The 26,777-nt window shown below is 65.4% G+C and overlaps 1 protein-coding gene across 7 annotated transcripts; it reads left to right on the forward strand.

Annotated features, from left to right (window-relative positions):
• Window positions 1-969: 969 nt before the first annotated feature.
• Window positions 970-26,764, forward strand: KIAA1522 (KIAA1522 ortholog). 7 transcript variants are annotated; one of them, XM_041129051.1, is made up of 7 exons: window positions 970-1,297; window positions 20,390-20,545; window positions 20,784-20,839; window positions 22,016-22,133; window positions 22,542-22,658; window positions 22,778-25,696; window positions 25,919-26,764. In XM_041129051.1, the coding sequence occupies exons 1-7, from the start codon at window positions 985-987 to the stop codon at window positions 25,939-25,941; spliced, it is 3,702 nt and encodes a 1,233-aa protein (XP_040984985.1). In that variant the 5' UTR covers window positions 970-984; the 3' UTR covers window positions 25,942-26,764. The 7 variants fall into 7 exon arrangements, with proteins under 7 accessions (XP_040984985.1, XP_029895130.1, XP_029895132.1 ...); XM_030039270.2 differs by lacking the exon at window positions 970-1,297 and adding an exon at window positions 1,796-2,213; XM_030039272.2 differs by lacking the exon at window positions 970-1,297 and adding an exon at window positions 7,669-7,999.
• The last annotated feature ends 13 nt before the right edge of the window (window positions 26,765-26,777 follow it).

Below are 26,777 nucleotides of genomic sequence, written 5' to 3' on the forward strand. Positions count from 1 at the left end.
TGCCCATCTGACGAGAGCTCTCCCCGGAGGGTAACGGATACTCTCCCTCTCGCTGTGATTATTTGGACAATGCTCCATAACTGTGTGCAAATATATTTTTCAAACTGGTTCTGCTTCCATCCGAGGAGGGGCAAGATGTGAAAACCAGGATCTGTTTTTGGAGGCTAATGACTCGGAAGTTAGAGCCGGCGGCGGAAAGTAACACAAACACCCTAATTGGGGATTAGCTTTTCCCCAGCGCAGTTCACCTCGACGTGGGTCACCAAAGCCTCGGAAGGCAGCGGCGTGCTCAGCCCTCGCCCTGGGAAGGAGCCGTTCCCCCGGGACCATGGAGGGGGCAGGGGGTGCCAAAAAATCGCTGCCCAGTGGTTGCAGAGCTCATTTAGGTCTTGAGTCCAGGTTCAGGGGGGTAAAGGGGAGGAATGAGAGGCAGAGACACAAAAGCACAGCGAGCCCCAGCCCTTCTGCAGGCATCACCCAGGATTCAGCGTCACGACCCCATCCCTGGTCACTGGTACCACTGAAGAGCAGCAGGATGCTCAGATTTGCACAGCCCACAAGACATGCGGTGCTGGCCCCCAAATCCCACAGGAGATGGGAACATGCCGGGAAGCCCACGGGAAGGACAGTCTTCTTGTTTTATAAATTCTTCTAGTCATTTCCAGTGGTTGGCAAACTCCTCCGGGCACACAGCCAGGCACTTGCGAGCCTCCGGGAAGGATGCAGCTTAAATGCAACGCTGCAGCTTTTCACATCAGGAAACTCATCCGCACAGGGACCCAAACTCGACTGAGCCGAGAGCGTGGAAATGTGGCAGAAACCACCTGTTTTCCGTGCCCCTGGCTTTGCCATCTGTCCTGCCACTGACCTGCTCGCCGCCGGGATGTGTTGCCGCTCCGGCCCAGGCTCTTGTGCATCCTGTTGTCCCCTCGCAGCCGGATCCGCGTGGTCATGCTCCTGAGCAACATAGGCTTGTAGCAAGCAATGAAACCTTTTATGAGAGCCGCTGCCATTCCCGGGCAAGCTCCCAGGCGCGCTCTCGGCTGCAGGCAGAGGCTGGTAGGGCCACGTCAAGCGGCTGAACACCCCCCCCCCCATCCCCATCCCCGTGTCATTTCATTTTCAGGAGCTGATTTATTATTAGCAACAAGAAGCAGCGTGGCACAGGGTGTTTCACGGGAGCGTGTCGGTGGCCTCAGGTGCGCCCAGGTCGGCCGCTGTTTGGGAGCACTGTGTCCCCCCCGGGCGCTGCCATCGGCGGTGGTGACATGGCAAGCGTCACCCTCGGGCCCGTCAGGTGAGGAACCGGTGGTGGCTGCGGGGAGAGGGCAAGGACGGGACACGGCCACCGACCCCGGCTCCTCTCCTGGGGACAGGGACAGCCACCCCTGGGGACCCGCAGGACACTGCTCCCGGGGGATGACGATGCTGTAATTACTTACCCCGCTCCTGCACAGCCTGTTGTGCTCCGGTTCACTCCCGCTGATGCTCAGCACCACGGGAATGGGATGGAGACGGGGCCGGGGGGGGAGATGGAGGGTCCCAAGGGACGAGAGCAGCCCCCAGCTGTCCCCGCACACCCCCCCCCACCCCGCGCAGACCCGCACAAAACCGGGACCCACCGGGTGGGTGGGTGGGGGGACAGCTCGGAGACCCCCGGCAGCCCCGGGGGGGGGACTCGCCCTTGCTCCGGACCCCCCCCCTCCGGTGCCATCCAAGGGAGGGTCGGACCCCCGCCCGCCCGCAGGTGGCCCCGGTGTACCGGAGGGGGGGGGGGGGAGAGGCGGGGGCCGGTGCGGGCGGAGCCTCCCCCGCAGCCCGGCCCCGCCCCGCAGAAACTTTCCGTCGGCTCCGGGCGTTCGGCGGGAGCCCGGGGCCGGAGCCGGGGTTTGGTAGCCAAAGCCGGGCGGGCCCGGCCCTATGGGCAGCGGTTACCGGCGGTGCGGGGCGGTGCGGGACGCTGCCCGGCCCCGCGGCCATGTCCGCCGGGGCTGCACCTGCGGCGGGCGGCGAGAGGGAACCGGAGCGGAGCGGCGGCGGCGGCGGCGGCGGTGGCGGCGGCGGCTCCGGTTCGGCGGCGGCGGCGGCGACCGCCCCCCCTTCCCGGCGGAAAAAGGCCCGGGCGGGCTCGCTGCGCCGGGCCCTGAGCTGGCTCCGCGGCCGGCGGCGGCGGCACAAGGGCGGCAGCCCCTCGGCCGGGGCGGAGGGACGAGGTGAGGGGCGAGGGGACGGCGGTGGAGGTCGTGGAGGTGGGCGAGGAGGAGGGGACGGGGTGGGGGGCGAGGAGGTGGGTAAGGAGGGGTCAGGGCAGTGGCTGCGGAGGGCTCGGGGCGGTGGTGGCAGAGGAGGGGTCGCGGCGGTGGCCGAGGAGGAGCGGGAGTGGTGGCCGTGGAGGTGGGCGAGGAGCGGTCACGGTGGAAGCCGTGGAGGGTCGGGGTGGTGGCCGTGGAGGTGGCTAAAGAGGGGTCTCGGCGGTGGCCAAGGAGGAGTCGGAGTGGTGGCCGTGGAGGTGGCTAAGGAGAGCTAAAGGTGGTGGCCGTGGAGGTGGGCGAGGAGGGGTCACAGTGGAAGCCGAGGAGGGTTGGGGTGGTGGCTGTGCAGGTGGCTAAAGAGGGGTCTTGGTGGTGGCTGGTGAGGGGTGGAGGTGGTGGCCGTGGAGGTGGCCAAGGAGGGGTCACGGTGGTGGCCGAAAAGGAGGCGAGGTGGTGGCCGTGGAGGTGGCCGAGGAGGGGTCACAGTGGTGGCCAAGGAGGGGCGGAGGTGCTGGCCGTGGTGGTGGCCAGGAGGGGTGGAGGCGCTGGCCATGGTGGCAGCAGAAGTGGCTGAAGAGGGGTGAAGGTGGTGGTGGCCGTGGTGGTGGTGGCCATGGGGGCTGTGCTGGCCACGGTGGCCGCTGCGGCCGCGGCAGCAGGCCGGATCCGGCAGTCCCTGGTGCAATCTCGCCCCTGCCCCGAGGGCTGGTGCCGGTTCACTGGGTAGGTTCTCTCTCCGCTGAGTCAGAAGGTCACTGGGGCTGAGGGAAACCTGGAGGAACGCCAGCCGCTGCCGCTGCCGCCTTCTCCTCCTCCTCCTCCTGGGCAGGGTGTTTGCGTGCTCCAGGTGTGGCCCTTCCTGTCCTAGATATGGCCCTCGCCCCGGCCGGTTTGCGGGGTGCTGCCTCCGGAGCCCAGCCACGTCCCTGCCACCTTGACCAGGACAATCCTGCAGCGGAAGGTGCTGTGGGTGCCCTCTCTTCACTGCCCCGGGGCTGTATTATGGGGACCCGTGGGCTCCGCCTGGCCTCCCGTGGGCCGGTACCCTCAGCAGAGTGATGGGTGGTGGCGTGTCTGGTCATGCTCATCTCCTTGGCACGCTTGTTTTGAAGTAGTAGGTGTCCCGGCGAGGCAGCAGCCTCTGGAGGTATCGCCCCGTGCAGCAGAGAAGTGCTCAGCCTCTCCCACCCCATGCTATCAGGGACACCGTCTGCGTCATGCCACTGCCCTCCTGCAGGGCACCTCCGGCGAGGACGTCACCACGCTCTTGCCAAGGGAAAGGCCGCTTCTGCGGCACCCAAATGCAGCAGGATGCCGTCGCCTGGGACTTGCTTCCTCCATTTGCCCCGGGGAGTGAATTTCCAGGCATCCAGGACTGCATGCAGGCACGTTTACCGCTTGGAGAAGCACAGGGAGATCTGTGATAGGAGAGGAGTGGCCGTAGAAAGGCAAAAGGGCCTTGGGAAGAGGCTGAGCTCTCTGCTTAGCTGGTCCATCGGATGCTGCCGGTGCCTCCCTCCCGGCCTGCCGTGCGTGGACACCGCTGCCACGGCCCAACGCTGAAACCTGAGCAGAAAAAATGAGATGTGCTGGAGCATGTGATGTTCCTCTTTGCAGTGTAGAAACGCCCCCAGCAGCTCTGCCAGCCCTTTTCTTTTTTTTTTTTTTTTTTTTTGCTTCCCCTAAAGTTGTAACGTTCACCAGCTAATCCTCAAAATGCGAAGTCACTGCCCGTCAGGGTCACAGTTCGGGGACCTCCAGCCCACTCGCCGCATCATCCCTCGCAAGCACGCCCTGCCAAAGTGTCAGCCGGGGCTCCGTCACCGCGGCGTTCAATTAGATATCCCCGTGTCCGGGAGAGCTGCCCCAAGTGCCCGCCTGCCCACGGTCCATGCTGGTGATGGAGGGGCTGTGCGGTGCCACGGCCAGCCCCGGGGCTGCAGGACCTTTTCCCTCTGGGCTGTGCTTTTGGTTGTGCTGGTAGCTCACGGCATCCCGTTTGGCGTGCGTGGGGCCGGGAGGTGCCGCGTTCCGCCGCGTTCCACCGCGTCGCCGCTTGCTCGGCGGCGTGCAGTGGGGAAGCAGCGCGGTTGTGTGATGGTTGCAGCTTGCGTGCATGATTGAATCACCCTCCCCGCTCACTTCCAGCGTGCAGAGCGTGCCGGGAGCCCCACCCTGCTTAACCACCTCCGGCCCGGCTGCGGCCACGAGCATCCTCGGGACACCGCCAGCACACGCCGGGGTTACCAGCATCCTTCCCCACGAGATGGGGGATAACGCTTCCCTGTATGACGGGGGTCAGGTTGCCTCGAGCGGCGGTTTGGGCTGAGCTGTGGAAATGGAAGGAGTGTTGGCTCCGGCGGCGCCGAGTGCCGGCTGCTTTCCGTGGGCGGCTGCGGCTGCAGAACTGCGTGCTGGAGCCGGCGGCATCGGCCGCCGCCGCTTGCAGCTCTGACCTGCCCAGAGGCTGCGTCGGCCTCGCTGCCGACACCACGAGCCCTCGTGCAGCAGGAGCCGGCCAGGCCCTGCCCCAGCTGGGAATTTTTCCAAACATCAGCTGGGAGCTGTGGGAGGGGGAAAGGGGAGAGCTTCAGCGGGTCCTTGTAGGCTCTGGGTGCCTTCGGCTTTCTCCCTGTGTCTGCACGGTGCTGCGGGGTGGTCTGGATCAGGCCCATGACCCGGCAGCTCCCCATCGCCCTGCCGTTCCCGCAGTTGGCTTTGGTCATGGAGGGGGGACAGGGCACATCCGACCATCCCCGGTGCATCCCGGCTGTGGGGGAGTGGGGATGGGCCGTGCAGGGTCTGGGGATGGCGCGGGGGCGAGGGAGGGAAGGAAGCCGTCCCCGGAGAGACGCGGGTCAGGACTAGCTCCTCAGCCTGGGCATCTGCCCGTTCACGACCTGGGTGTCGGTGAGGTCGGAATTGCTCAGCACTGAAATCATGGGAGCAGGAGGATGAAAGCATTTCCACTTTGGATCAAACCCGTGGGTCCGTCTAATCAGAGATCCCATCTCTGGCTGCTCAAACAGCTGAGCTGTGTAGAGGAAAGACGCAGTAATCCTGCTCATGGGCGAGTTTCAGGCCACCTCTCCGGGTGGGAACACCAGCGGCTTTATGCTGAGTGGGGGGATGGCTCCATCCCAGCTGGAAGCCGAGTCCTCTCCCATTTCCCGACTGGACGCTCTGCCCTGTTTGGGTGAACGGGCCCCGCCGGCTGCAGCGTCCCCTTTTTATACCAGTGCAACTCTTTGCCGCAAGATAATTCCTGCTGCGAGCTGTAACGCCACATCCCAGGGTATGCAGCATCCCAGGGTATGCAGCAGCTGCCAGGGTGCTGCCAGCCCCAGGCTGTTTTACCTGTACACAGCCTGACTGCTTTGAGCACCTCCGTGGCCTCATCCCTGTGGTATCTGAGCACCTCGATTCCTAACAAACTGTTTATTTCCACAATAACCTTTGGAGGCAGAGGAGTGATTAACACCTGAGATGGGAACTGAGGCTGGGAGAGCGGCTGGGCTGTACCGAGGGTCTAATACGGAGCAAGGAACTGGGGTGCTTGGCCAGCTCTGGTTTGCTGCCTGTGGCTGCTTTTTCCTGATGGAAGCTGGGAGCAAGAAAGCTGAAAGCTTTTCCTTCTCCTCTGTGAGCACTGCCTGCAGCCCCCCGGATGAAAGCAGCCTGTTAACCCTCAGTGGCACGGCAGCAGCGAGCCTGCTCCCGCTCCCCGGGCTCCCCGAGCGCGCGGTGGTGGAGTACTGCTGCCTGCGAGTGGTTTTAGTCCAGTTTTTGGCTACTGCTTTATCCAGGTTTCGCAATATTCTTCTTAATTCCCTGATGAAGTAAAGGAATTGATGTTCCAGAAATATTAAATTAGGGTTTGTTTTTTTTTTTTCCTTTTTGATGCCAGTTTAGTCCGGCAGCAACAGATTTCCTGACTGGGGAGGGGGACACTGTGATGTTAAAAATAAAGCCTTCAATGCACACAGCTGCTTTATAACATCAGCAAGCGCTCGTTGAAAAGCCTGCGGGGTGGTTTCGCCGTGTGCGTGGTGAGCCGGCAGCAGCGCGGTGAGCAGCGAGCGGCAGGGGCTGGGCTGCGGTGGGCACCGTGCCGGCGGCATCGGGCTCGACGCTGCGGGGTGGTGGAGGTGCACGTGAGTCCTCGAGGCAATTTGGGGCTGGGTTTTTCCCGCGTGTTGCTCTGATAATAACAGACATGTGAAATCTCCCCGGACACTTGATTTCCTCCGTCCTCTGCTGCTGTGCGGCACGTGGTTTTGTGTAAACACAGGCTTTGTGTTTTAGTCCTGAGCTCCTCAACTCGAAGGAGGGAGGAGAGGTGTAGGCACTGCTGCCCCCGCACCTCCCGCTCCCCGGGATTGTTCCCGTGCGTGTGTGGGAATGAACTTGTTAATCTGCAAAAGGCAAAGAGTGACACTTCAGAAAATGTGAGCAGCAGGAATCCCCTGGCTGGCCTGAACTGGCAACGGTGAGCGGCTCTGCGAACAAAGAGAGGTGTGTCTGCAACCACAGCTATTCCACCTGGAGACAACTGGAAGAATTACTCTTGCGAATAACGTTCCATAAGATCCGATAAAACTATTTCACCGGAGTCATATTTCTCTTTAGAAGGGAGGTCTTATTTCATAAGACAATATCATCATTGACTTTGACTCCAGCAGCGATGGGAACATAAGCCTTTGGAAGGTGAAGAGCTGGGCAGCGATGAAGCGAAAAACCATTTCCCTGCCAAGCAGGAGCCGGAGCCCTGGGCTGGTCCCCGTGGCTCCCACCGTGCATGGATTAAAAAATACCTTACCCAGAGCAGGGAGCTGAGTTCGCTCTGCCTCTGTGGGCTGGAGCTGGAGCTGTCATCGGCAGAGCCGGCCTGGACTCCAGCTTGAGCAGGAAATCATTTGAAACCCTCCTGGTTATGTATTTCTGTTAATGATTGGGGATCTCAAGTGGGTTTTTGTGTTACCTTTGCCTTGCTGAGCTTTACTTCCCCGTGAAGGGAACAAGGGCTGAATTCCTTTCTCATTCAGGCAGCTCGGCCTCCGGTCCGTGTTTGCTCAGCAACAGGATCAGGTTTAGAAAACACCAGGAGGGACGGCTAAAACACCAGGAGGGACGAATCCTTCCCCCGTGCCAGCGCAGAGAGGTCCCCGCCACCCCGTGCTTGGGCTGGCCTGTCTGACCGAGGGAGCGCGTGACTTTGGGACGATCAGATGTGCTCGAAGCAGTCACGCCGTGATGACAAGATCTGTATCTCATGAGCAGCTTCCCCCCGCCTCCTAGCTCTTTGCTATTATCAGAGTCCTCTCAATGAATAAAAACAGGGGTTTCTGGGCTGGAGAGTACTGAAGTCAGCATCTCTGGCCCCAGTTCCCCATTCTCGCTGGCTGCTCCGCAACTGGGTTTCGTAGTGTGCCTGCCGTGCTGGGAATGGCATGCCAGGGAAGCTGCAAATGCTTCCCCTCCGCTGCCACGCTTTCCAAGCAGATTTCTTGGTGCAGCAATTTAAACCCACGTCTGGGATGAAGGACGAGAGCAGCCGGCTGGCAGTGCAGCCTGTCCGTGGGTTTCAGAGGGGTTTGCGTCCCGAAGCAGCGATGGGGCAGCGGCACGGGTTAAAGTGGGGTCTGCGGGGATGCTGGAACTCCCCGTGCCGCTCTCAGCCCCCCAGCTACGGCAAGGACTGCAAACGCGGGATCCAGGAGGAGCTGGAGCTGGGTTGCCACGTGGCTGTGAGTTACCCCATTAGCCCCTTGATATTTATGGCACACGTGGGCTTTGCTGGGTTCTTGGGGCTCGGCTCTCTCTCGAAGCCCCCTCGGCACCTCCGAGGCTGTGGCTTGCTGCGGCTGGGGGCGGTGAAGCTTCGGTGCCGGCGGTGGCTGCGTTCGCTAGGCAGGTGCTGGCACGGAGGGCATCTGTTTTAGGAGAGGAGGGGGAAGTGTCTTGCTGTATCTAGGGCAGCGTTGCAGGCTCCAGCCTCTCCTTTTCTTGCAGGGAGAGAAATAAAAGTGCTTCACTGGGAAAGCTGTTCTGTGTGGCTGCGGAGGAGCCCCCTGAGTCCCTGGGGGGGACGACTGAGCGGCACGGGGGGTCCATGCACCTCGTTTTGGAGCGGCTGCGAGGGGATGTACATCCCAGGGAGGCCCGGGAGGTGCTGGGCAGTGGGAGGAAGCCCTGTCCTGGGCTGGAGATGCCCCTGGCCGACCCAACTCCTGCAGCCCGGGGGAAAAATCATCTCCTCCAGTCACTGGGCAGAGACCTCCGATCTATTGCACTTGTGGCCACGACCTTGTTTAATCCCAGCGGCCCCGAGACAGAAAGGTTGTGCCTGGGTACAGCTGGTGATGGGAAACAGGGAATAGTTTCCCACTGGATTCCCCATTTCCTTAACAGCTCCCACAGCAGATGGGGCAGCAGACACACGGGGATGCTGGTACGGGTGCCCTGGTGCCAGGGATAGTCCGTGGCACAAGACAGTCTCTGCCCTGCTGAGCACGCCTTTCTGGCTGCAAACCAGGCTGGTAAGAAACTGAACCATCGATATTTCCATTGTGGAGAAGGAGACTGAAGTCCAAAGATGTATTTCTTGCCAATCACCTTGGGAGGTCAGGACAAAGCTGCTGGCTGATTTTAAATTTTTTTTTTTTTTTTTTTTTTACCTCACCTCCCCAGTTTTGTGCCTTTCCCACAAAGTCCTCCTTCCTATTTATTCCAGCCTTTGATGAATCACCTAAGGAACATAAACATTGCCAGCAGGAATTGCCCACTGCCTGGCCGGCTGACCCCTTCCTGCCCTCGCAGCATTTAATTTTCTAATTAAAAATCAGGAGGGAAAGCTGGGCTTCGGAGTGGGCAGGCTGGCGTATGTGTTTCAGAACGGGCAGCGGCGGGGCTTGTCCGTACAGCGTGGGCAAAGCCCCATGCAGCTGGAGCAGGGTCTGGAGCGGGGAGAAGCCGGGGTGCACCCGAGGAGGGCATGGGAAGGGGGTGCCGGCGGCGTGAACCGACGTGAATGCAGATGTCCCCGTGGCTCGCCTGGCTGTGACTTGCCCCAGACACAGCAGTGACTGTAGGGAGGGTGGCAGGGGGTTAAACGTCCACCTACGGGCATGTGGGTGCTCGCCCTGAGGTTGGGCAACAGCTGGACCCAGCCCGCGTCCTCGGGCGCTGTGCTCCAACCTTGGAAGTCCTGTTCTAGCCTTGGCTGCTGGCGCCAGGCTCGGCTGGGGTGTCCCCACGGGGCTGGGACCCCCAAGACCCGGGGGGGGGGGGGGGGGTGTCGTAGCCTCGGTTGTCGGAGCCGCGCTCGGTCAGGGACAGGCAGAAATGGTGGCGGCTCGGCGGAGCGTGGCAAACTCCAGGGGAGGCGGGAGCGGGGTCAGAGGCGAGCGCTGCGCTCGGCTGTCCCCATCTTTTGGGGACGTTTGGGAACCGGGGGTGGGTCTCCCTTTGCCCTCTGGGCCTGGCCGTGGCACCCACGCGTCCCCGCCGGAGGGATGGAGCTGGGAGGGTGCCGTGGGATCCAACGGACGATTCCGGCAGGCCCCTCCTCTCTGCCTGTACCATTGGCTCCGGCACAGCCGCCTGCGAGAGCTGAGCTCTGCCGGAGCCGGAGGGATGGGAGCCGGCGGCTGTGAGAGCCGTCGTCTCCCACGGCCGCCCGGGCCACGCCGGAGCCCGTTCGGCTCCGCCATGTAGCGTCCCGGCCTCCTCCACCCGGTTGCGGTGGAGGGCGAGAGCGGCCTCATGGGCAACGTGCACCGCAAGAGGAGCCCGGCGGGCGTCAAGGCTGGCTCCTCCTGGCCCTTCGGCCGTGCCGGGAAGCCGGGGGCAGGTAGGAGAGATGGGGCAGCCCGGGGAGGGGCTGGGGGTCCCGGCTCGGTGCCTTTCGGGGGGGGGGGGGGGGGGTCACGGTGGGAAAGTTGGCTGCCTTCGGCGTGGGGCTGGGCAGGACTTGAGGCAGTGTGGCTGGAGGCTTCGCTCCCCCCTGTCCTTCCCCGCGCTGGGGGTGGGGGCAGGATCAGGCCCCTCTGACCCCGGGTGCCGGAGCTGGGGAGGAACCTCCAGCCGCACGCTGGGGCTGCGCCGACATGCCGGGGACCAGCCGTCGGCTTGCCTGCGCTATCAGGACGGAGATCGTCCGCGGAATTAGTTACCAACTTGTTTTTCTAAGCGGCGTCCCAGCGGTTAGAGCAGGGACCCGGGGCTGCCGGCGTCGCCTTCGTCCCCGGCCTCCGCTCCCGTCCTCTGCCTCGGTTTCCCTCGCTGTGCCCCGGGGAGCGGCGGATCTGGGAGCGTTTGCAGAGAGCACCGGGCTGCTCCCCCCTGCATCCGTCCTGCGCAGCTTGCCCACCTCGCTCTGCGCGTGTCTGTCTGTCCGTCCATGCACCGATTGCTCCGCTTCTTTACGCTCCGGCTCCACGGATACAGCTGAAAAGCCCAGGAGGAGGCATGGGGCAGGGAGAGCTCTTTTCTGTGGGGAAGAGGAGCAGGGAAAGGAGTCCCATGCCAGCCTGGACCCACACATTGAACCATCAGCCCCATGGGGTGCCCGGTCCCGGCGAGCTCCCTCCGCGGTTCCTCCGTCAGAGCGGGGCGATGCAAGCAGGGAAGGTCTCTCGCAGTAATGTCGTCCCCATCCCGGGGTTGCCGATTTCCCCGTTGATGTCATTAAACCGTCCCCACGTCCCCAGCCCAGCCAGAGACGGGGAGGGGACTTGACGGGCACGTGGGCAGGGGTCCAGGGTTGGTAGGAGCGGGGTTAGTGGGTCTGGGGGGGTTGGTAACCAGGTGGTTTTCTCCTGCCAGCCCTGTGGGATCCCTGGCCCTGCTGTCCCTCCTGCCCTTGGCTTCCCTGTTTCCCTCAGTCTTTACAGTCAGCAGCTGCCCAGGTGCGGTGAGCCGAGCTGTCCGCAGGGTAAACAGGGTCTGGAGTCAACCCCTCGCAGCCTTGGGGAGCGACCACGCCAAGCAAAACTGTCCCGGAGAGGCAGGGGCCGGGATGGGGAGACCCCTCAGGCAGATGGGGAGAGGGTGCCGAAATACCCCGGCCGGCAGCATCCGCATGGCACCTGGGGAAACTGAGGCAGGAGGGGTTACACCAATCGCCCGTGGCTGTGCAGGGATGGCATCTCCTTTGCAGCAGGCTCTCCGCCGTCCACCTCTCCTTGCCGGCTAGCTGCGGTCTCCTCTCCGCCGAAGTCATCCTCTCGTGGTCTCCACGCGGGAAGGGCTTGGTGCCACCGACCAGGCTGTGTCGTAGCCTGGCTCCGGCTCTTCTCTGGCTCTGCCGGACATTGTCCCTTTGCCTCTGCCCTGAACTGCAGCGGTGCAGGTGATGGGGTGAACCGCCTGCCTGGGAGAGGTGGTTTGGGGGCTTGTGTGAGCACCCCTGGTGCAGTCCTCGCCCTTTCCTTATGCCGTCCCTGTCCAGACACCCGTCTCCTCTCCATCCCCCTGCCAGGCTTGGGTGCCCCTTACCAGTCCCTGAACCAGGACTGCGGGGCTGCTGGGGGACGCGTGCCACCGCTGCTGCCCTTCCCCAAGGGCTGGCCGGGAGAAGCCCTGCTCCATTTCGGATGCCCTGAAATGGGTGCGACGTGGGACCGTGCAATACAGCCCGGGCAGATCCTGCGAGGCGAGGGCCGGTGCTGGGGCCGAAGGCCGTGGGGTGGAAGGTGCTGAGAAAACATGGGGCGAGTTGTGTTTGTTCTCTGCGGTGGCTCCATGGCAACGGTGCGGCGGCCACAAAGCGAAAGAATTTGCATTGTGTCGCTTCAGCATTTCGGAGGGCGCAGCCGGGATCACCGGCTGGGGGCAGGGTGCGCCGGCACCCCCACGGTTGCTCTCGTCTCCCCCCTGCCCCTCAGCCAGGCCCTGGGAGACACTGGGTGCATCTGGGTTTTTGGGTCAGAGGCTAATTGCGTATCGCGGGCAACCGGACCGGTATCCCCCAGTTCCCATCTCTCTCCATCCCCGGCTGCTTGGGAGCACCGGTTTGGCCCCGCCGTGCCCACTGCCGGCAGGTCAGGCCCGGGCAGGCATCGGCAGCTGCCTTTGAGCTTCTGGCGGGGCGGCGTGGGCACCCGCTGCCTTTTGATCCTGAAGGGCCAGAGCAGCGGTCCCCAGGGACAGGGGTTGGCCGGGCAGGAGCCTCGGGAGCGTGGCTGCCGGGATCGCTCTGCCTGCTGCAGGCAGCTGCCTGCAACCTTTTCCCTGCCACCTTGCTCTCCGCCAGGGCCTCCCCGCTCTGCTTCACCAGTGCCAAACCTGCACGTCCCCATTCCTGTGCCGGAGCAGGGCCCGGCTTGCTCTTGGGGGGGGGGCATCCCCTGCCTCTCCTCCCAGTCTGTGGCGGGAGCTGCTGGGGAAGGTCCTTGAGCACCAGGGAGACCGAAGCTGCTTATCACCTCCTTATCAGGACCTCCCCGCCGGGCCCTGCTGAGTCAGGGTGGAAGAACGTGGCGGCCGGCCAAGCTGCGCCCCACGGAGTCAGCGGGGATGCGGCTGTAAGCCGGCGCGGGGTCCCCCGACACCCGCGTCCCCGTCGGTGGGCTTTGGGGCAGGTTGCAGGGGCAAACGCCCTGGAGGGAGGCAGGTTTGGGACGAGGGGAGACCCGTGGCCGCGAGGTTAGCGGGCACCAGTGCCTGCCCTAGCCGGGGGGGCCGGTGCTGGAGCCCCTCGGCCGCCCCGGCTCTTGCCGTGCAGCTCCGGGGTGGGCTGAGCGGCTCGGGACGTCTTTTTCTTTCGCAGCAGTTCTTCGTGCCAGACCCACGCTGGGCCGGCTCTGCAAACAGCCGGGGGAGAAGATAAGGGCAGGGGCCCGCCCCGGTGCGGGACAGACATACCGAGATTTACACAGGCGCTTTCGCCAGGCACCGCCAGCCCGGCACGCCGGCCTGCCGGACTCGCCTGCCGGCATCCTGCTGCTGGCTGGGGGGGCTGAGCCCTTCCCGGTGCCCTCTCCTGCTCCTGGAGCAGGGGAGGAGGTGATCTGCGGGTGTCCCGGGCAGGCAGCTGCCTCCAGCGCTCGGCTCCGACATGCCGGGCCGTGCCCGCTTGGCAGGCACCCCGTCACCGAGAGGCAGGGATGGGACCTGCTGTTCTGCTGCTGGTTATCCCCCCGCCCCATTTTGGTGGCAGCCCCAGCCCCATCCGACAGCTCCTCTCCCATCTCCTCCGCTGATCCCGCATCGGCCGTGCCCGTCTCAGTCCTCGCTGGAGGATCGGCAGCTCCTCGGCGTTTCCTCGCCGTCTCCTGCCAGTGCTGCCGAGTCAGAGACCTGCGGGCGGGAGCAGGGTTGGGTGCTGTTTGCAGGACGGTAGATCCGTGCACGGAAGAACCTGCAAGGTCTTGTCCCTAATCCGTCTCCTGGATTTGCTTCTGCATGGAGCCAAGTACCTGCTGTGACAGGCACGCCTGCCATTTACAGAGCACCCTCGGTACCCTGCAAACACGCCGGGCATGACGGCACGCGCCGTGGGGACGCAGCCAGCTCCGAGCACCACGGCAGAGAACCGCACAGGCGCCGTGGCGGCGTGCATGGGTAGTGGAGGAGAGGACACTGAGGGAAGGTGAAGCAGGGCTGTAATAAAGCTGTGGACTTTGGCATAGCTCCGGGCAGGGAGGAGGTGCCGGTGGCCCGTCTCCGACTGTGCATGCCGCCGGCATCGCCTCCGTGGCCCCTCATCGCTTTCGAGGCTCTACCCGCCGCCCTCTCCCTCCCCACGCTCCCCATCTGGGCCGTTCCCACCCGGATCCGGCTCCTGGCCGGGGAAAGGCTGTTATTTACCTTCAAACCTGTTTGGTGGCTTCTCCGGGGAGGGGACGAGCGCAGGGTGGGGATGTGGTGGGACGGAGGCTGGCTGGGCTGGAACAGGGGCTGGGGATGGGGGTGAGGCGCAGTCGGGCATCGGGGTGGTCCTGCCTCCCTCCGCGGTGCTGGGGTCCCCGCCGTGGGCTGCTGCCAGACCCTCGCCCGGAGTCCGCGATAACACACGGAACGGGAGACATTGCGTGTCACCGCAGGGGCTGCCTGCGGGGCACGTGCGGGGCAGCGGTGAGGTCAGGGCCGAGTCGGCTGCGGTGCAGCCCCGTCACACAACCAGGCGTGCTCCTGCCATGACAGCAGCCGTGGCTGGAGGCAGCTGGCCGGGCAATGGCTCTCCTCCGAGTGGGTTTTCACCCTGCGCTGACTCCTTTGCCGTGGCCCGTTGGCTGGCGGGGGGGATGCAGGGCAGTTTTCTGCACTGTGATTTAGAGGAAGAAAAACGATCCAAGTTTGTTTTCCCATTTGAAATTAATTTTATTTCTCCCTCTGCGTGGGATCGTGTTTGAGAGTCAAGCCAGCAGCGCAGATCGGGTCGTGTTTATTTGCTTTGCGGAGATGTTTTCCTGGCTGAAGCAGCAGCCCCCAAGTGAAGCCAAGGGCAGGCTATAGCCCCTGGGCTGGCAGTGGGGGGCTGCGTGGGCAGAGCCACGGTAAATATTATTGTGCTCTTATCCTGCCTGGAGAGAGCACAGTCCTGCAGCGTGTCCCAGGGCATGGATCCGGTGCAGAGACAGCAAGGGTTTGGGGAGCGAGGGTGGCCGGGCTGGTTGCCTTCAGTGGGGCTTGTGGCCCTCAGCCTTGCTCGCCAGCCGAAGGTTGGGGTGCAGAGCCAGGGCAGGGTGGCACAGGCGGGTGCCAGGTCCCACCCGGGGCCACGGAGCTGCCCGAGCGGAGGTGATGGGCCCAGAGGAAAGATGGACACGCTCAGGCTCGTAAAAAGGCGTCATCGCTCCCAAAAGGGAGATGCCGGCAGGGCTGCCTGCACCGTCCCACCGGCTGGGGAACTGGCTGGCCGTGCTGCAGTGGGAGAGGCCGATTCGGAGGGAGCAGAGGGGCTGGATGCTGGAGCAGAGGGGCTGGATGCTGGAGCAGAACCCGGGGGCTCTCACGGCCGTGGCAGGGTCCGCGTGCTGACTGCTCCGTGGGGCTTTTGGGGCTGGGGTTCATGGTGCACCCCATTGGTGTTATCCATGCTTATGGCATCTGCAGGCAACTGCCGCTTTGCCCCTCTCTGGCACAGGGAGCAGAGCGGTCCCCAAGCCTGGGTGCATGCCGGGATGGTGCGGGCCAATGCCTGGGAGCAGCGTGGTGGGAAGGAGCCCCAAAGTGGTGGGAGAGCATCAGCCCCATGGGGCAGGGAGTCTTCTCGCTCTCTCTCGCTGCTCTCTGCACCGCACTGGCTGCCAGAAGGGAGGCAAGGTCTCCGTCCCACTGAGCAGGGCACACACACAGAGGCAGGTTCTCCTCCCCTTCCTCCCCTGGGGACCTTGCAGCCCCTTCCCGCCTGCCTGCCAGCTCCCCCCTCATCCCCATTTTTCTCCGGTGAGTCAGTGGTGGTGGAAGGGGCGGGCAGGGAGCTGCGCTGCCTGTTCCCTGCCTCCTGCCGCAGGACCCGCCGCTGTGCAGGGAGAAGGCAAGTCGAGGCAGTGCCGTGCAGGCAGAGATGGATGTTTGCAGCTGAGTCTGGCCAAACCTGCTGCTTGCAGGAGGCACAGGCCTGGCGAGGAGGGGGGACAGGAGCCAGGGTTTTCTCCTCCGGCTGTCCCTGAGTGAAGAGCAGCATCATGGCTAAGCCAGCTCCGGGAGGGAGCTGGGCTGGCACCGTATCCCACTTGCAGCATCGCTGATCCAGTTGCACGGCCCTGGCCGTGTTCCTTTGGGGTCTCAGCTCTAGTCTCTCACTTGTGCAGCCCTTCCCCTTCCCACCCCGGTGCCCTCCAGCCCCTCTCTGCCGCCATAGCGTGGAGCAGGCAGAGCTGAAGGCAAGGTGCCTGCGGTTCCCTGCCCCTTCCTATCATTTTGCCTTGCTGCAGGGATGCTTTGCTCCCTCTGGACCATCCCAGTAGTGGCAGATACCAGCTCTGGTTCAGGGAGACCATCCTTGAGAGAGTGCCTGGCCCTGAGAGGCCTCCGGCTCCTTCTCCGGGAGGATCCCACTGCCACGTGCGGACAAGGCACGTGTGTCAGATCAGCACCACTGAGCCTGGAGGGGACGGGGCGATCCAGGGCACGTCGCAAGGAATGCGCGAGGGACGGGACGCCAGCTCTGACCGGGCGTGTTGCTACCGGCACTGGCTGCAGCTGCGGCGGCTTCCTCAGCCCACCAAGATCTGAAGCCTCTGCCGCAGGATCAGGACTCTCTCCCTCCCGGCTTCCCCCGCTTTTCCTGTCCCCTTTGCAGCAGGTTACGCCACGTATTGACAGAGCCAGGGTGAGGCCGTCCGGGCGAGGAGGACGCGGTAGCGAAGGTTGCAAGGAGTGGGAGGAGAAGCAGAGGCTGCTCTTCACGCGTCGCCATGCTTCCCAGCATCAGCCCTTGGCACGAGGCTCTTCCATGGCCAAGCAGCGCTCCTGCCCCGGCTGGGTGGTGGCCGCGGCGCCCTGCCCGGATTATCCTTTGGGTGATTGCAGCCAGGGATGCTGAGCTCCTCCTGCCCCAAGCCGCAGAGGTGTCACACTCAGGAGAGGGATGCATGTCTCCGTCAGCAAGGGATGCTCTCGAGGCCCTTTGGGTCCTCGTGGGTGATGGGCCATGTACAGGGAGGAGGAGCAGGGACAGGCTCTCTGCCAGCACCTGGGAATGTCCTTCCAGCCCCGAGGCAGCATCTTCCACGTGTGCTGCCATCAGCAGACCCACGGGGCTGAAGCTCAGCTGTGCCTCGGCCCTGGACCAGCAGCCCAGGGGGAACTGTCCCTCTTTACCCACAAGGGCTCCCAGAGCTCCTGGTGCCGTGCAGGGGGGTCCCAGGTTCAGCCCCATCCATATGGGCAGAGCTGGACGTGCCATCCTGGAGGGCCAGACCCTTCCCTACGGAGCTGGGAGCAGCGTCACTCTCAGCTGAGTTTGCCCGCCGTCGGCCGTGGCCCTCGCTGGGGCTCGTGACAGGCTGCCCGGAGAGGAGGGCAGCGTTCAGCGCAGCACGTGGCTGCCCGCTTTGTGCATCCTCAGCCCTTTAATTATGTCCTTTTTCCACTTGCGCTGTGAAAAGAGCTGGGGAGCGTCTGCCTGCAGCCGCCGGCACCTTCTGGGTGAGCGCGTGGGCAGCGGGGCCGATCCTGCCCGTGCTGGAAGCAGGGTGCTGGGTTGTGCATAGCAGGGGCTGCAGGGCGCCGCTTGTATTTGCTGTTATGGGCACATAGGAGACGCAGGGGAAGAAACTCTCGCTAAGCCCGGAGCTGCCTGGCCAGAGTTGCAGAGGTGCCCATTGCAAGGTCAAACTGTCCCTTGGGCTGCACGTTCCACGCCTGGGATCCAGTGGGACCGTCGGTCTCTGCTGCTCCGTCTGCAGCCCAACCTCTGTCTGGGTGCAATAAACCCTGGGCGCAGCCCGTGGGGAGCTGGCAGGGCAGGGGAAGGAGGGTTTGACGTTTCAGCTCCCGGGTGGCATGAGGACGGCCTGGCCTGCTGGGTAAATACTGGAAGCTCTTCACCTTTTGGGGCAAAATACCTGGAGATGGGAGGGATGGAGCTCCCTGAGGTGTTGGGCACCCAGGGCTGATGGACAGGGCAAATTCCCATTCTGCACGGGGCACCGCTGCTGCAGGCAGCCTGCCTGCTGCCTGCCAGACAGCGCGGGGCTCCCTGGCACCCACCGCCCTGCGAGCACGCAACACCTTGTGCGGTGGGGACAAGTGGCTGTCAGCAGCTGGAGCTACTGGTTAGACTGGTCCGAGACCTTGTTTTCCCCCAGCGCCGCCGGCTCTCGTGACCGTGACGTAGCTGTGCTGGACGTCCCGTCCCTAAGGACAAGCACTCTTTGCCCCATGATGGCTCGTGTCCCCCCGCTGCGGGATGAGCCGTGCTGGGAGCGGGGCTCTCCCTGGGGGGGGCTGCGGTGGGTGCTGGGTCCCAGGGGGCACTGGGGACAGACAAGGAGGGGGAATGCCGGCACCGTTGGCTGCGCTGTGCCGTATCCCAAGGGCTGGTGCTTGCCAGAGGAAAAGCCTCCCAGCTCCTCCCAGTTGGCTGCACTGTTGTGGAAGCGAGCAACTGGTTTGCAGGGATGCTGAGCCCAGCGGAGAGCAGGCGAGGAGGGTCCTGGGGGGCTCGCAGGGGTGCAGCAAGGGGGGAGTTGGAGAAATCCTGGCCCTGAGCCTGGCAGAATGGATCCCTGCCGGCCGTGCCGTGCGTGGGAGGAGGCGGGAGGGCCGGGGGCGAGCGGGGAGGCCAGAGGAGGGGCCCCCGCTCTCCTTCTCCCGTGACCGAGGAGCGCGGTGGGTGCAGCTGGGGCTGTTCCCCCCTGCCGCCGTGCAGCCATCCCCGGGGTCAGGCTTCTCCCAGCGCGCAGGCAGCCGCACCGGAGCCTCTTTGCCCAGCCGAGCATCCTCCCGCCGCGCGGATGAGGACGGAGAGAGGGAGCTGGGGGCCGCCGGCATCCGCCTTGCCGGCACACGGCTGGGCAAGAGCTGCCCCGGCACAATAGGCAGAGCCTCCGTGGAGGGCAGCGGAGCCCCTGCTCCTGCGGGGACCAGACCCTCTCCCTGGCCACCATGGTGGTTTTCATGGGCAGGAACCTTTCCTCGCTTCTGGCTTTCTTCAAGAAGAAGGGTGAGTGAGCGGGAGGGAGGGAGCAGCGCCTTGTCCTTACACAACCCCTGTCCGCCAGGACCCCCGCCTGCCCGGCACCGGGTGCTTGCCCACCCGCAGTGGGCAGGGGTGGGGGGCTGCTGTCCTAGGGGGAGAGCAGGGAAGGTGACCCCGACCCCGGCCCCGTCCGCTGGGAAGTTAACGGAATAAATCGCTGCGCTCCTCTCGCCGGAAGGCGGCTCTGAGTGTGCCGGGGCGGGGGGTGTCAGGCGAGGGGCTGCCGAAATTGGGGGACGAAAGGGCTTAGGAAAAGGGGAACATGATGGTTGGGGGGCTGTGGGTGTCTCGTGTCCCCTTGCAGGGACCCCGCACCGGCACAGGGGTCCCCTGTGCCGCCACCCGCTCTCCCGGCCTGGCCGTACCCCCCCGGTGCCCGCTCGCCGTGCCGCGGATGCCGGCGGAGGGAAAGGCCGGCGAGGCGGCATGGCGCGGCAGGGCGGGCCGGCTCCATTGTTCAGGGCCTGCTCCTTTGTGCGGTGGAGCGCGGCCGCCTCGCTGCCTGGCCAGGCTGGCTGGGAGGGGACAGGGGACACGGGGGGACGCGGGGGACACGGGGGACAGGGGATGGGTACGCGGTGCCGGCGATGCTGAGCAGCAGGTGCCCGTGTCCCCGGGGTGCTGCCGCCAGCCCTGCCGGTTTCCTTTGCTCGCCCTTCCCTTCCTTAGCCTGAAATTGTTTTTTTTTCCGGGCAGGAAGAGTTTGAGGCTTCGCGGCAGGCAGCGGCGTGCAGGCAGGAGCGGGCAGGGCTGTGCCCGCCGTGCTGCGGTGCCCTGGCTGGGCGATGCCCGGTGCAGGACCCAGCAAAAGCCCGGAGCGGGTTGTCGGCACCCCAGGGTGCTGGCGATGGTTTGCAGGGAGGGGGCTGTGCCGGCCCTGGCGTGGCAGATAGGGTCTCCAGCATGTGGGGGGCTCGGAGGGTGGATTCGGGTCCTCTGGGGTTTCTGCACCAGGCTGTGCCTCAGTTTCCCTCGTCTGTGCAGTTCCCAGCCTGCCTGGGCACAGGGTGAGTCCCTGCTCTTGGGGTGCTTTGCAAGGCCTGGGGATGATGCAACCCTACAAAGGGAAAGTCATCGTCTTTCTATCCTCGTTTAACCCTCCCCATGCCGCCCCTTCTCTGCTCAGCTGCCCACAGCCCCGCGCAACTTGCTGCCTCGTTTGCTCCTAACGAAGGTGCTGGGGAGGAGGGCGGTGCTGTGCCCCAGCTCTGCTCCGGCCGGTGGGGAGAAAACCCTGCGGCTTCACGCTGGAGACAGCCTGACTCCGGTATATCGACCGGCCGGGCAGAGCCGTGGGAGATGATTTCTCGCACGGCATTTCCAGTGCCCGGTTTGGAGATGAGCGGGATAACGTCATCCCAGGCCGGCTGTCATTGCTCGGCGCTTCTCCCACCTCGCTGCAGCCACATCCTACGGTTGGGGGTGCATTGGTGGGAACGCGGCTGTGTCCCCCCCAGCCAAGCTGACCCCTCTGTCTCCACAGGCGCTACCAAGGGCGAGGCTGAGAAGCGGCTGAGCGTGCAGTATACGGCGGGCGAGGAATGCCCCGACAACGTCTTCTTCCCCACCACGCGGCCCCCGCACCTGGAGGAGCTGCACAACCAGGCTCAGCAGGGACTGAAGTCCCTGCAGCACCAGGGTAGGTGTCCCCAGCCCTGGGGTGGCCGGGGGACGTGGCGGAGGGTGCAGCCGGCCGGCCACAGCTCCTGGCTGGCCGGGCTGCGTGGGCGGCGCGATGGGGCTGACCGGAGTCCAGTGCCCCCGGGGCTGGTGGTGGTGGCTGGGGTGTGCGGGCAGCATTGCCGGACTCAGCGGCCGTTTGGCTGGCTGGCTGGCGGCTTCCCCGGAGGGATTTACCCCCTGCCTTCCCTCCACAGAGAAGCAGAAGCAGACCAAAAGTGCCTGGGACCACGGGGACACCAGCAGCCTCCAGGTGAGCCCTGCCGAGGAGCTGGCTCTGCCCCGCAGCGCTCTCGGGGTGCCCTGGGGGTGAGGGGACACAGGTTGGCCCCTCTTTCCCCCTCCCCGGGTGGTGTTTGGGGGCTGGAGGCAGATGGGAAACCAGCCGAGGCTGCAGGACCACGGCCGGGGGGGTCGTGGGAAGGAGTCGTGCGTCCCTCAGCGTTATCCCCTTTGCCCCATGACGAGCTGCTGTCCCCATCCCCGTCCTCAGCCTCAGCACGTCCTGCCCTGCCTTGTGGGGCTCTGCCCGGGGACCCCCACCGTGCCTGCGTCCCTCCGTCCCCCCCACCCCACCTCACTGGTGTCCCCTGGCAGCCCCGAGTGAGGTGGGACGACGGGGCGGCATGACGGGGACCGTTGGCCACATCCAGCCCCGTGGCCGGGCCCCTCCCTGGCTGCTGACGAGGAGAAACTCCCACTCTCTTGGCCGAGCTAGGCTTCGCCGCTTCCCAGGGCTCTGACCCCGCTGCCAGTGCCTCAACCCGCCCGTGTTTGCTCAAGCCGCTGGCTCTTGGCCCCCTTAACCCCTTGGAAGCGGGGGGCCGGGAGCCCCCGAGCAAGCAAGAGCGGTCGGGTGTTGGTTCACGCTGATGTGTCTCATCCCGACCTCCGCCTGTGCCAAGAGATGCTTTGGAGGGGTGAAGGGGCACTGAAAGCTGTGCCCGTCACGGGGCTGTCCCTGCGTGTGCTGCGGGTCCCCGGCACGGCCACGTCACTGCCTGCCCGTCCCCGTCCCCCCCCATCCCTCAGCCCCACGCCCCTCTCCCAGCCGTGGCAGCCCTCCAGCCCCGGGTTTTGGGGCACAGTGGGGCCGGACGCAGCCATGGGGCCATTTTCAGCTTGGCACGGCGGCGAGGCCGGCGGTTCCATCGGGTGCCCCTCTGGCAGGCTGCACCCCGGCTCGCTTGCTCTCCGGGGGGCTGCGAAGCCACGCGGGGTCCCTGGGGCTGCTCTCGGCCCCGCTCCTGGTGGGAGGACTCTGGATGCCGGCGTGGCTGACTCAGCCTTTGGCCCTCGGAGAAGCTTTTGTCTCGGCAGCGCTGGGCTGAGGAGTCAGTTTGCGGCAGAGAAGGGGCCTGGCGGGGGCCGGGGCAGCTCCGTCCCCGCAGCCCGGGGGTCCGCCTGAGCCCGCTCTCTGCCCATACAGTCCTGCGCATCCTCGGAGGATGACAGCGTGTCCTTCCGGAGCCGGGCGGCCTCCTGTGCCACTGACAGCACCTCCGAGGACGCCCTCTCCATCCGCTCCGAGATGATCCAGCGGAAAGGTATCCAGCTGGGGGGCTGCGGGGCCCGGGGACGCAAGCTGAAGGGGTGCGAGGGGGGGCCAGGGCGCATGGCAGGAAAGCTGGGCTCTGCGTTGGCGTGGCCGTGAGCCAGTGCAGGGATTTGGGGGCCCTTAGAGAGAAGAGAGGAACTCTGGCTGAGTCAGAGCGTTGGGGCTGGGCGAGGGGGACAGACAGACGGACAGACACTGTCTCCTCCCTGCTCAGACTGCGCGGCTGTTTGGCAGCTGGTAATGCCTCTCCGGGCTGTGCTGAAAGCCTGAGCCCTCAGCTCAGCCTGCTCCGGCTTGTCCTGGAGCATCTCCGGCGGTGGGGGGGTGATGGGGATGCCGGGGACACCCTGGCCAGGGTCCCCCTCGTGCCAACTGGACCCACTCATGCCTCTCGCAGGTTCCACCTTCCGACCGCATGACTCCTTTCCCAAATCCTCAGAGAGGGCTGGCAAGAAGAGGAAAGAAAGGAGGACGACGGTGCTGGGCATCCCCCAGCATGTCCAGAAGGAGCTGGGTAAGCATCGGGGGCAAGAGGGGATTTTTAGGGTCTGGTCTCATTGGCCAGGCTCCGTTTGCCTTGGCTCGGTGCGTCTGCCTTAGCATCACACCGGGCTCGTCTCTCCCTGCTCCCAGGTCTCAGGAACAGCCGGGAAGCCAAGGGACACCCCGAGGCTGATGGGCGAGGGCAGGCAAGGCACGGGGGCAGCCAGGTGCCACAGCCCTTGCTGAACGGCGGGCAGGTCTCCGGCGACGCCATCCGCATCCCCACCATCGACGGGAAGCTGCAGCCGCTGGCTGTCTCTGGGGGTGCCCGTGTTCGCCTGGGAGCCTTGGAGGAGGCAGACACGGCCCTGCAGAAGCACATCGACCGGGTTTACTACGACGACACGTTGCTGGGGAGGAAGACGGCGGCCAAGCTGTCGCCCATGGTGAGGCCAAAGTCACTGGCCGTGCCGGGCATGACCACCAACGCCACCCCCCCGGAGCTGCTGAGCCCCGTCATGTCCATCTCGCCCCAGGGCACCTACATGTCCAAGATCATTCCCAACGCCATCCTGCCGCCCATGGTGGACGTGGTGGCCCTGACGCGGAGCAGCGTGCGGACGCTGAGCCGCTGCAGCCTGGTGTCGTCCAGCCCGGCCTCGGTGCGCTCCCTTGCCCGCTTCTCGGAGTGCGGCGCCCGCAGCCGCGAGCCCTCCTCCTCCAGCGACAACTGGAGCCACTCACAGTCCACGGAGACCATCGTCTCCAACAGCTCCACCATCTCCTCCCAGGGTGGCTCCGACCGCCGGCAGCCCGAGGCAGGACCGTGCGGCGAGGCGGATGCTGTGGCTCGCTCCGACACCGACCAAGTCAGCGTCTACAGCTCCGCCAGCTTTGCCGGCTCCTGCTCCAAGCCTGCCGCCGGCCCTGCACCTGCGGCCCCCGGGCTCCTGGTCGTGGGGGGCAGCAGCGGCCGGGCGTCCCCCGCCTATAGCATGAGCAGCCAGGCGGAGGGCTCGGACACAGGCAGCCTGGCCAGCGAGCGCTCCTCCGCCCGCAGCGTCTCCCTCAGGAAGATGAAGAAGCCCCCGGCTCCCCCTCGCAGGACCTACTCGCTGCACCAGAAGGCCGAGGGGGAGCCCAAGGTGCTGGGGCTGCCCCCCAAGCCCGACCGGCGGTCCCAGCGGGAGAGCGGTGCGCCCTGGTCCCCGCGCCCCGAGCCCTTCAGCCCCACGGCCGAGGATGAGGTCTTCTCCCCGTCGTCGCTGAGCGAGACCAGCAGCCTCCGCTCCGAGAGCCTGGCCGGCGCCAGCTCCCCCGAGGCCTCGCGGGGCAGCCCTGGGGTGACGGTGGTGCTGAGGGAGCCCCAGGCTCAGCCCAAGTGGAGCTGCCCGGATGGGTCTGACCGCACCATGTCCCCTTCCAGCGGCTACTCCAGCCAGAGCGGGACACCCACGCTGCCCGCCAAGGGGCTGGGACCCCCATCTGTGTCCCCGGGCAGGGCTCAGCCCCAGAAGCCGGACCGGGTGTGCTCCCTGCAGTCGCCCGCGCTCTCTGTGTCCTCCTCCCTCACCTCCATCTCCTCCTCGGCCTCGGACCCAGCCCCCCCAGAGACGCTGCCCTGCCGCTCGGACCGGTTCATCATCCCGCCGCACCCCAAGGTGCCCGCTCCCTTCTCCCCGCCACCCACCAAGCCCCAGCAGCCCACAGCCCCCGCCGGCCCCCTCCTCCCCTCGCCAGACCCACCGGTGCCCAGCACCGCCTGCCAGGAGCCCTCGGCCAAGCCCAGCGGCAAGTCTCCACCGCCATCGCCGCCGCCTGCCTACCACCCGCCGCCTCCGCCGGCGAAGAAGGTGGAGGGGACCCCCCAGGCTGCCAGCGAGACCCCCGCCGACACCGCCTGGCCCCCGCCACCCCCGCCGGCTCCCGAGGAGCACGACCTATCCATGGCGGACTTCCCCCCTCCGGACGAAGCCTATTTCTCCAGCCTGCCCGATGCCGCGCCGGCTCCGGTGGCCGGGCAGAAAGCGGCACCGAGCCCGGGGGCTGCGTCTTCGTCGTTCTCGGCCGCTGTCTCCTCGCGCAGCCAGCAGCAAGGCCCGCCGGCTGGGGCACCGCAGCCGCCTTCCCCCGCCGAGCCCCCTCCCGAGGTCGCCGTGCCCCCGCCACCGCCGCCACCTCTCCCCCCACCCTCGGCTCCGGCTCTGCCGCTCCAAACCAGCCTTAAGAAGGCGGCCAACGGCCCCCGGGCGGACGCCAAGAAGGAGCCGGTGTCGCGGAGCAAGAGCGGTCCCGTGCCCAAGGAGGACGCCAGCCTGCCCATCGTCACACCCTCGCTGCTGCAGATGGTACGGCTGCGCTCCGTGAGCGTGGAGCCGCCCGCCGGGGCCGGTACCGGTACCGGTGCCGAGGAGCGGCCGGCACCCCAGAAGCCTGTCCGCCGGTCCCTGTCCACACGGCAGCTCCCTCCTGCCAAAGACGCGGTGCCTTCAAACCAGCTCCACCACGCCGTGCACCTCAAGGCTGCCGCCTTGTCCTCTGGTGAGGCTGCGGAGAAGCCGCCGGGCAGCAGAGCGGCTCTGCCCGGCTCCGAGGGGCCCCCCGGGGACGGCCAGCTCTCCCCCAGGCACAAGTCACCGGCCTCCACCGCCAGCTTCATCTTCGCCAAGAGCTCTAGGAAGCTGGTGATCGAGACGGCCTCGTGCCCCGAGGCGCAGGCTGACCTGAAGAGGAACTTGGTGGCCGAGCTGATGAATTTCTCGGGGCAACGCTCGGCAGCCCCGGCTGCCGCCCAGCAGGGCCCCGGCAAGGCACAAGCCCACCGAAAACCTGGCAAGATCCCCCCTCCGGTAGCCAAGAAGCCTTCGCTTGGCCCGGGGCCGGCTCCTTCCCCCCTGAACCCAAAGGCACCGGCGGCAGAGGCACTGGGCTCCCCCGTGCCGGACGGGAAAGCCAAGGCAGTGCCGGCGGACGAGAGCAGGACTAAGAGTGAGCCGGCAGGGATGGCGGCCCCGGGGACGGAGGACAGGAGCGCCGCAGAGCCGCCGGCTCAGAGCCTCCCTGCACAAGGTACGCGGGACGGGGGCCCGGTTCAGCCCCACCATGGGATGGTGCCGCTGGAAGTGCTCGGGCTCCCGAGCTGTCGGCTCCCAGCGCGGCACATGGGCCATGTTGGGGCTGGGGTGGCACCAGGATGGCCGGGAGAGCCCGGCCACGGGGCCAGACCTGGGGCAGGGCCATGGGAAACTGGGACTTGGGGTGGCTGATGGGCTTTTCCCTCCTGCCTTGCAGATGGACGGGGAGAGACGGCCTGAAGGATGAAGCTGCAGGACTGGTGCCCCCATGGACAGGAATCCAAATCTCTCAGGGACCTGGGCAGGTCAACAGACGAGTGTGGAACTGGCAATTAACTTAATACAGGAAGCAAACAGCCTTAGCCTCCACGGCCTTGATGATATTTATGCAAAAATGGTGTTGGTTTCACTTTCCTAAGTACTACAGCTTTATTTTGCTTTTTTTTTTTTTTTTTTAACTGGACTCGAGGCCCATGCCCAGAGCCAGCACCTCCTCCCTGCCGGGCTGCCGCTTGGTTTGCGCGTGCGGAGCAGAGCAGCCACGCCGAGAGGAGTGCGGGGGCCGAAGACACTGGAGCTGGAGCCGTTCTGCTCCCGGCCAGCCGGGTCCACGAGGAATCGAAGCACTTTGGACAAGGGAAGGGGAAGGCTTCGGCCACGGCAGTGCCTGGGGGGATGCGGGCAGGAGCAGCAGGACAGGACGGAGGCTGGGAGGGACCAGGGCCTTGGCCCTTGATGGAAAGGCAAGAGGGGGCTCTTGGCCAGCACTGATCTCTGCCTGCAGCAGTGCGGTCTCTGGGCACTCGCTGGCTGCCCGGCACAGCCAGCCTGCAGCCGTGCTGGCCCCAGGGTGGAGGGGGAGCCCAGCTGCCCCGCAAGCTGGTCTTCAGGTCCTGGGGTAGAACCTCGATTTCTGTTTCTGTAAACTTGGGTCACATTTTGATTTCTTCGATTGTAAAAAAACCCGACCAAACCAAACCAAACCAAACCAAAAGCAACCAACCCTCTGCCGCCGAGTAGCCGCTCAGAACTCTGTACCTGGCTGGTAAAAATGATGACCGAAGCTTGCTGCCTCC

This window comes from Aquila chrysaetos, chromosome 16 (genome assembly GCF_900496995.4).
Source record: "Aquila chrysaetos chrysaetos chromosome 16, bAquChr1.4, whole genome shotgun sequence".
In the NCBI taxonomy this organism is placed as follows: domain Eukaryota; kingdom Metazoa; phylum Chordata; class Aves; order Accipitriformes; family Accipitridae; genus Aquila; species Aquila chrysaetos.

Bases quoted from the DNA above. Each gene is read 5' to 3' on its own strand.
- KIAA1522 (XM_041129051.1), top strand. From the start codon at position 985: ATGAAACCTTTTATGAGAGCCGCTGCCATTCCCGGGCAAGCTCCCAGG. The intron at 20,840-22,015 runs GTGAGCCCTGCC...CTGCCCATACAG, and splicing joins GGGACACCAGCAGCCTCCAG to TCCTGCGCATCCTCGGAGGA. The intron at 25,697-25,918 runs GTACGCGGGACG...CCTGCCTTGCAG, and splicing joins TCAGAGCCTCCCTGCACAAG to ATGGACGGGGAGAGACGGCC.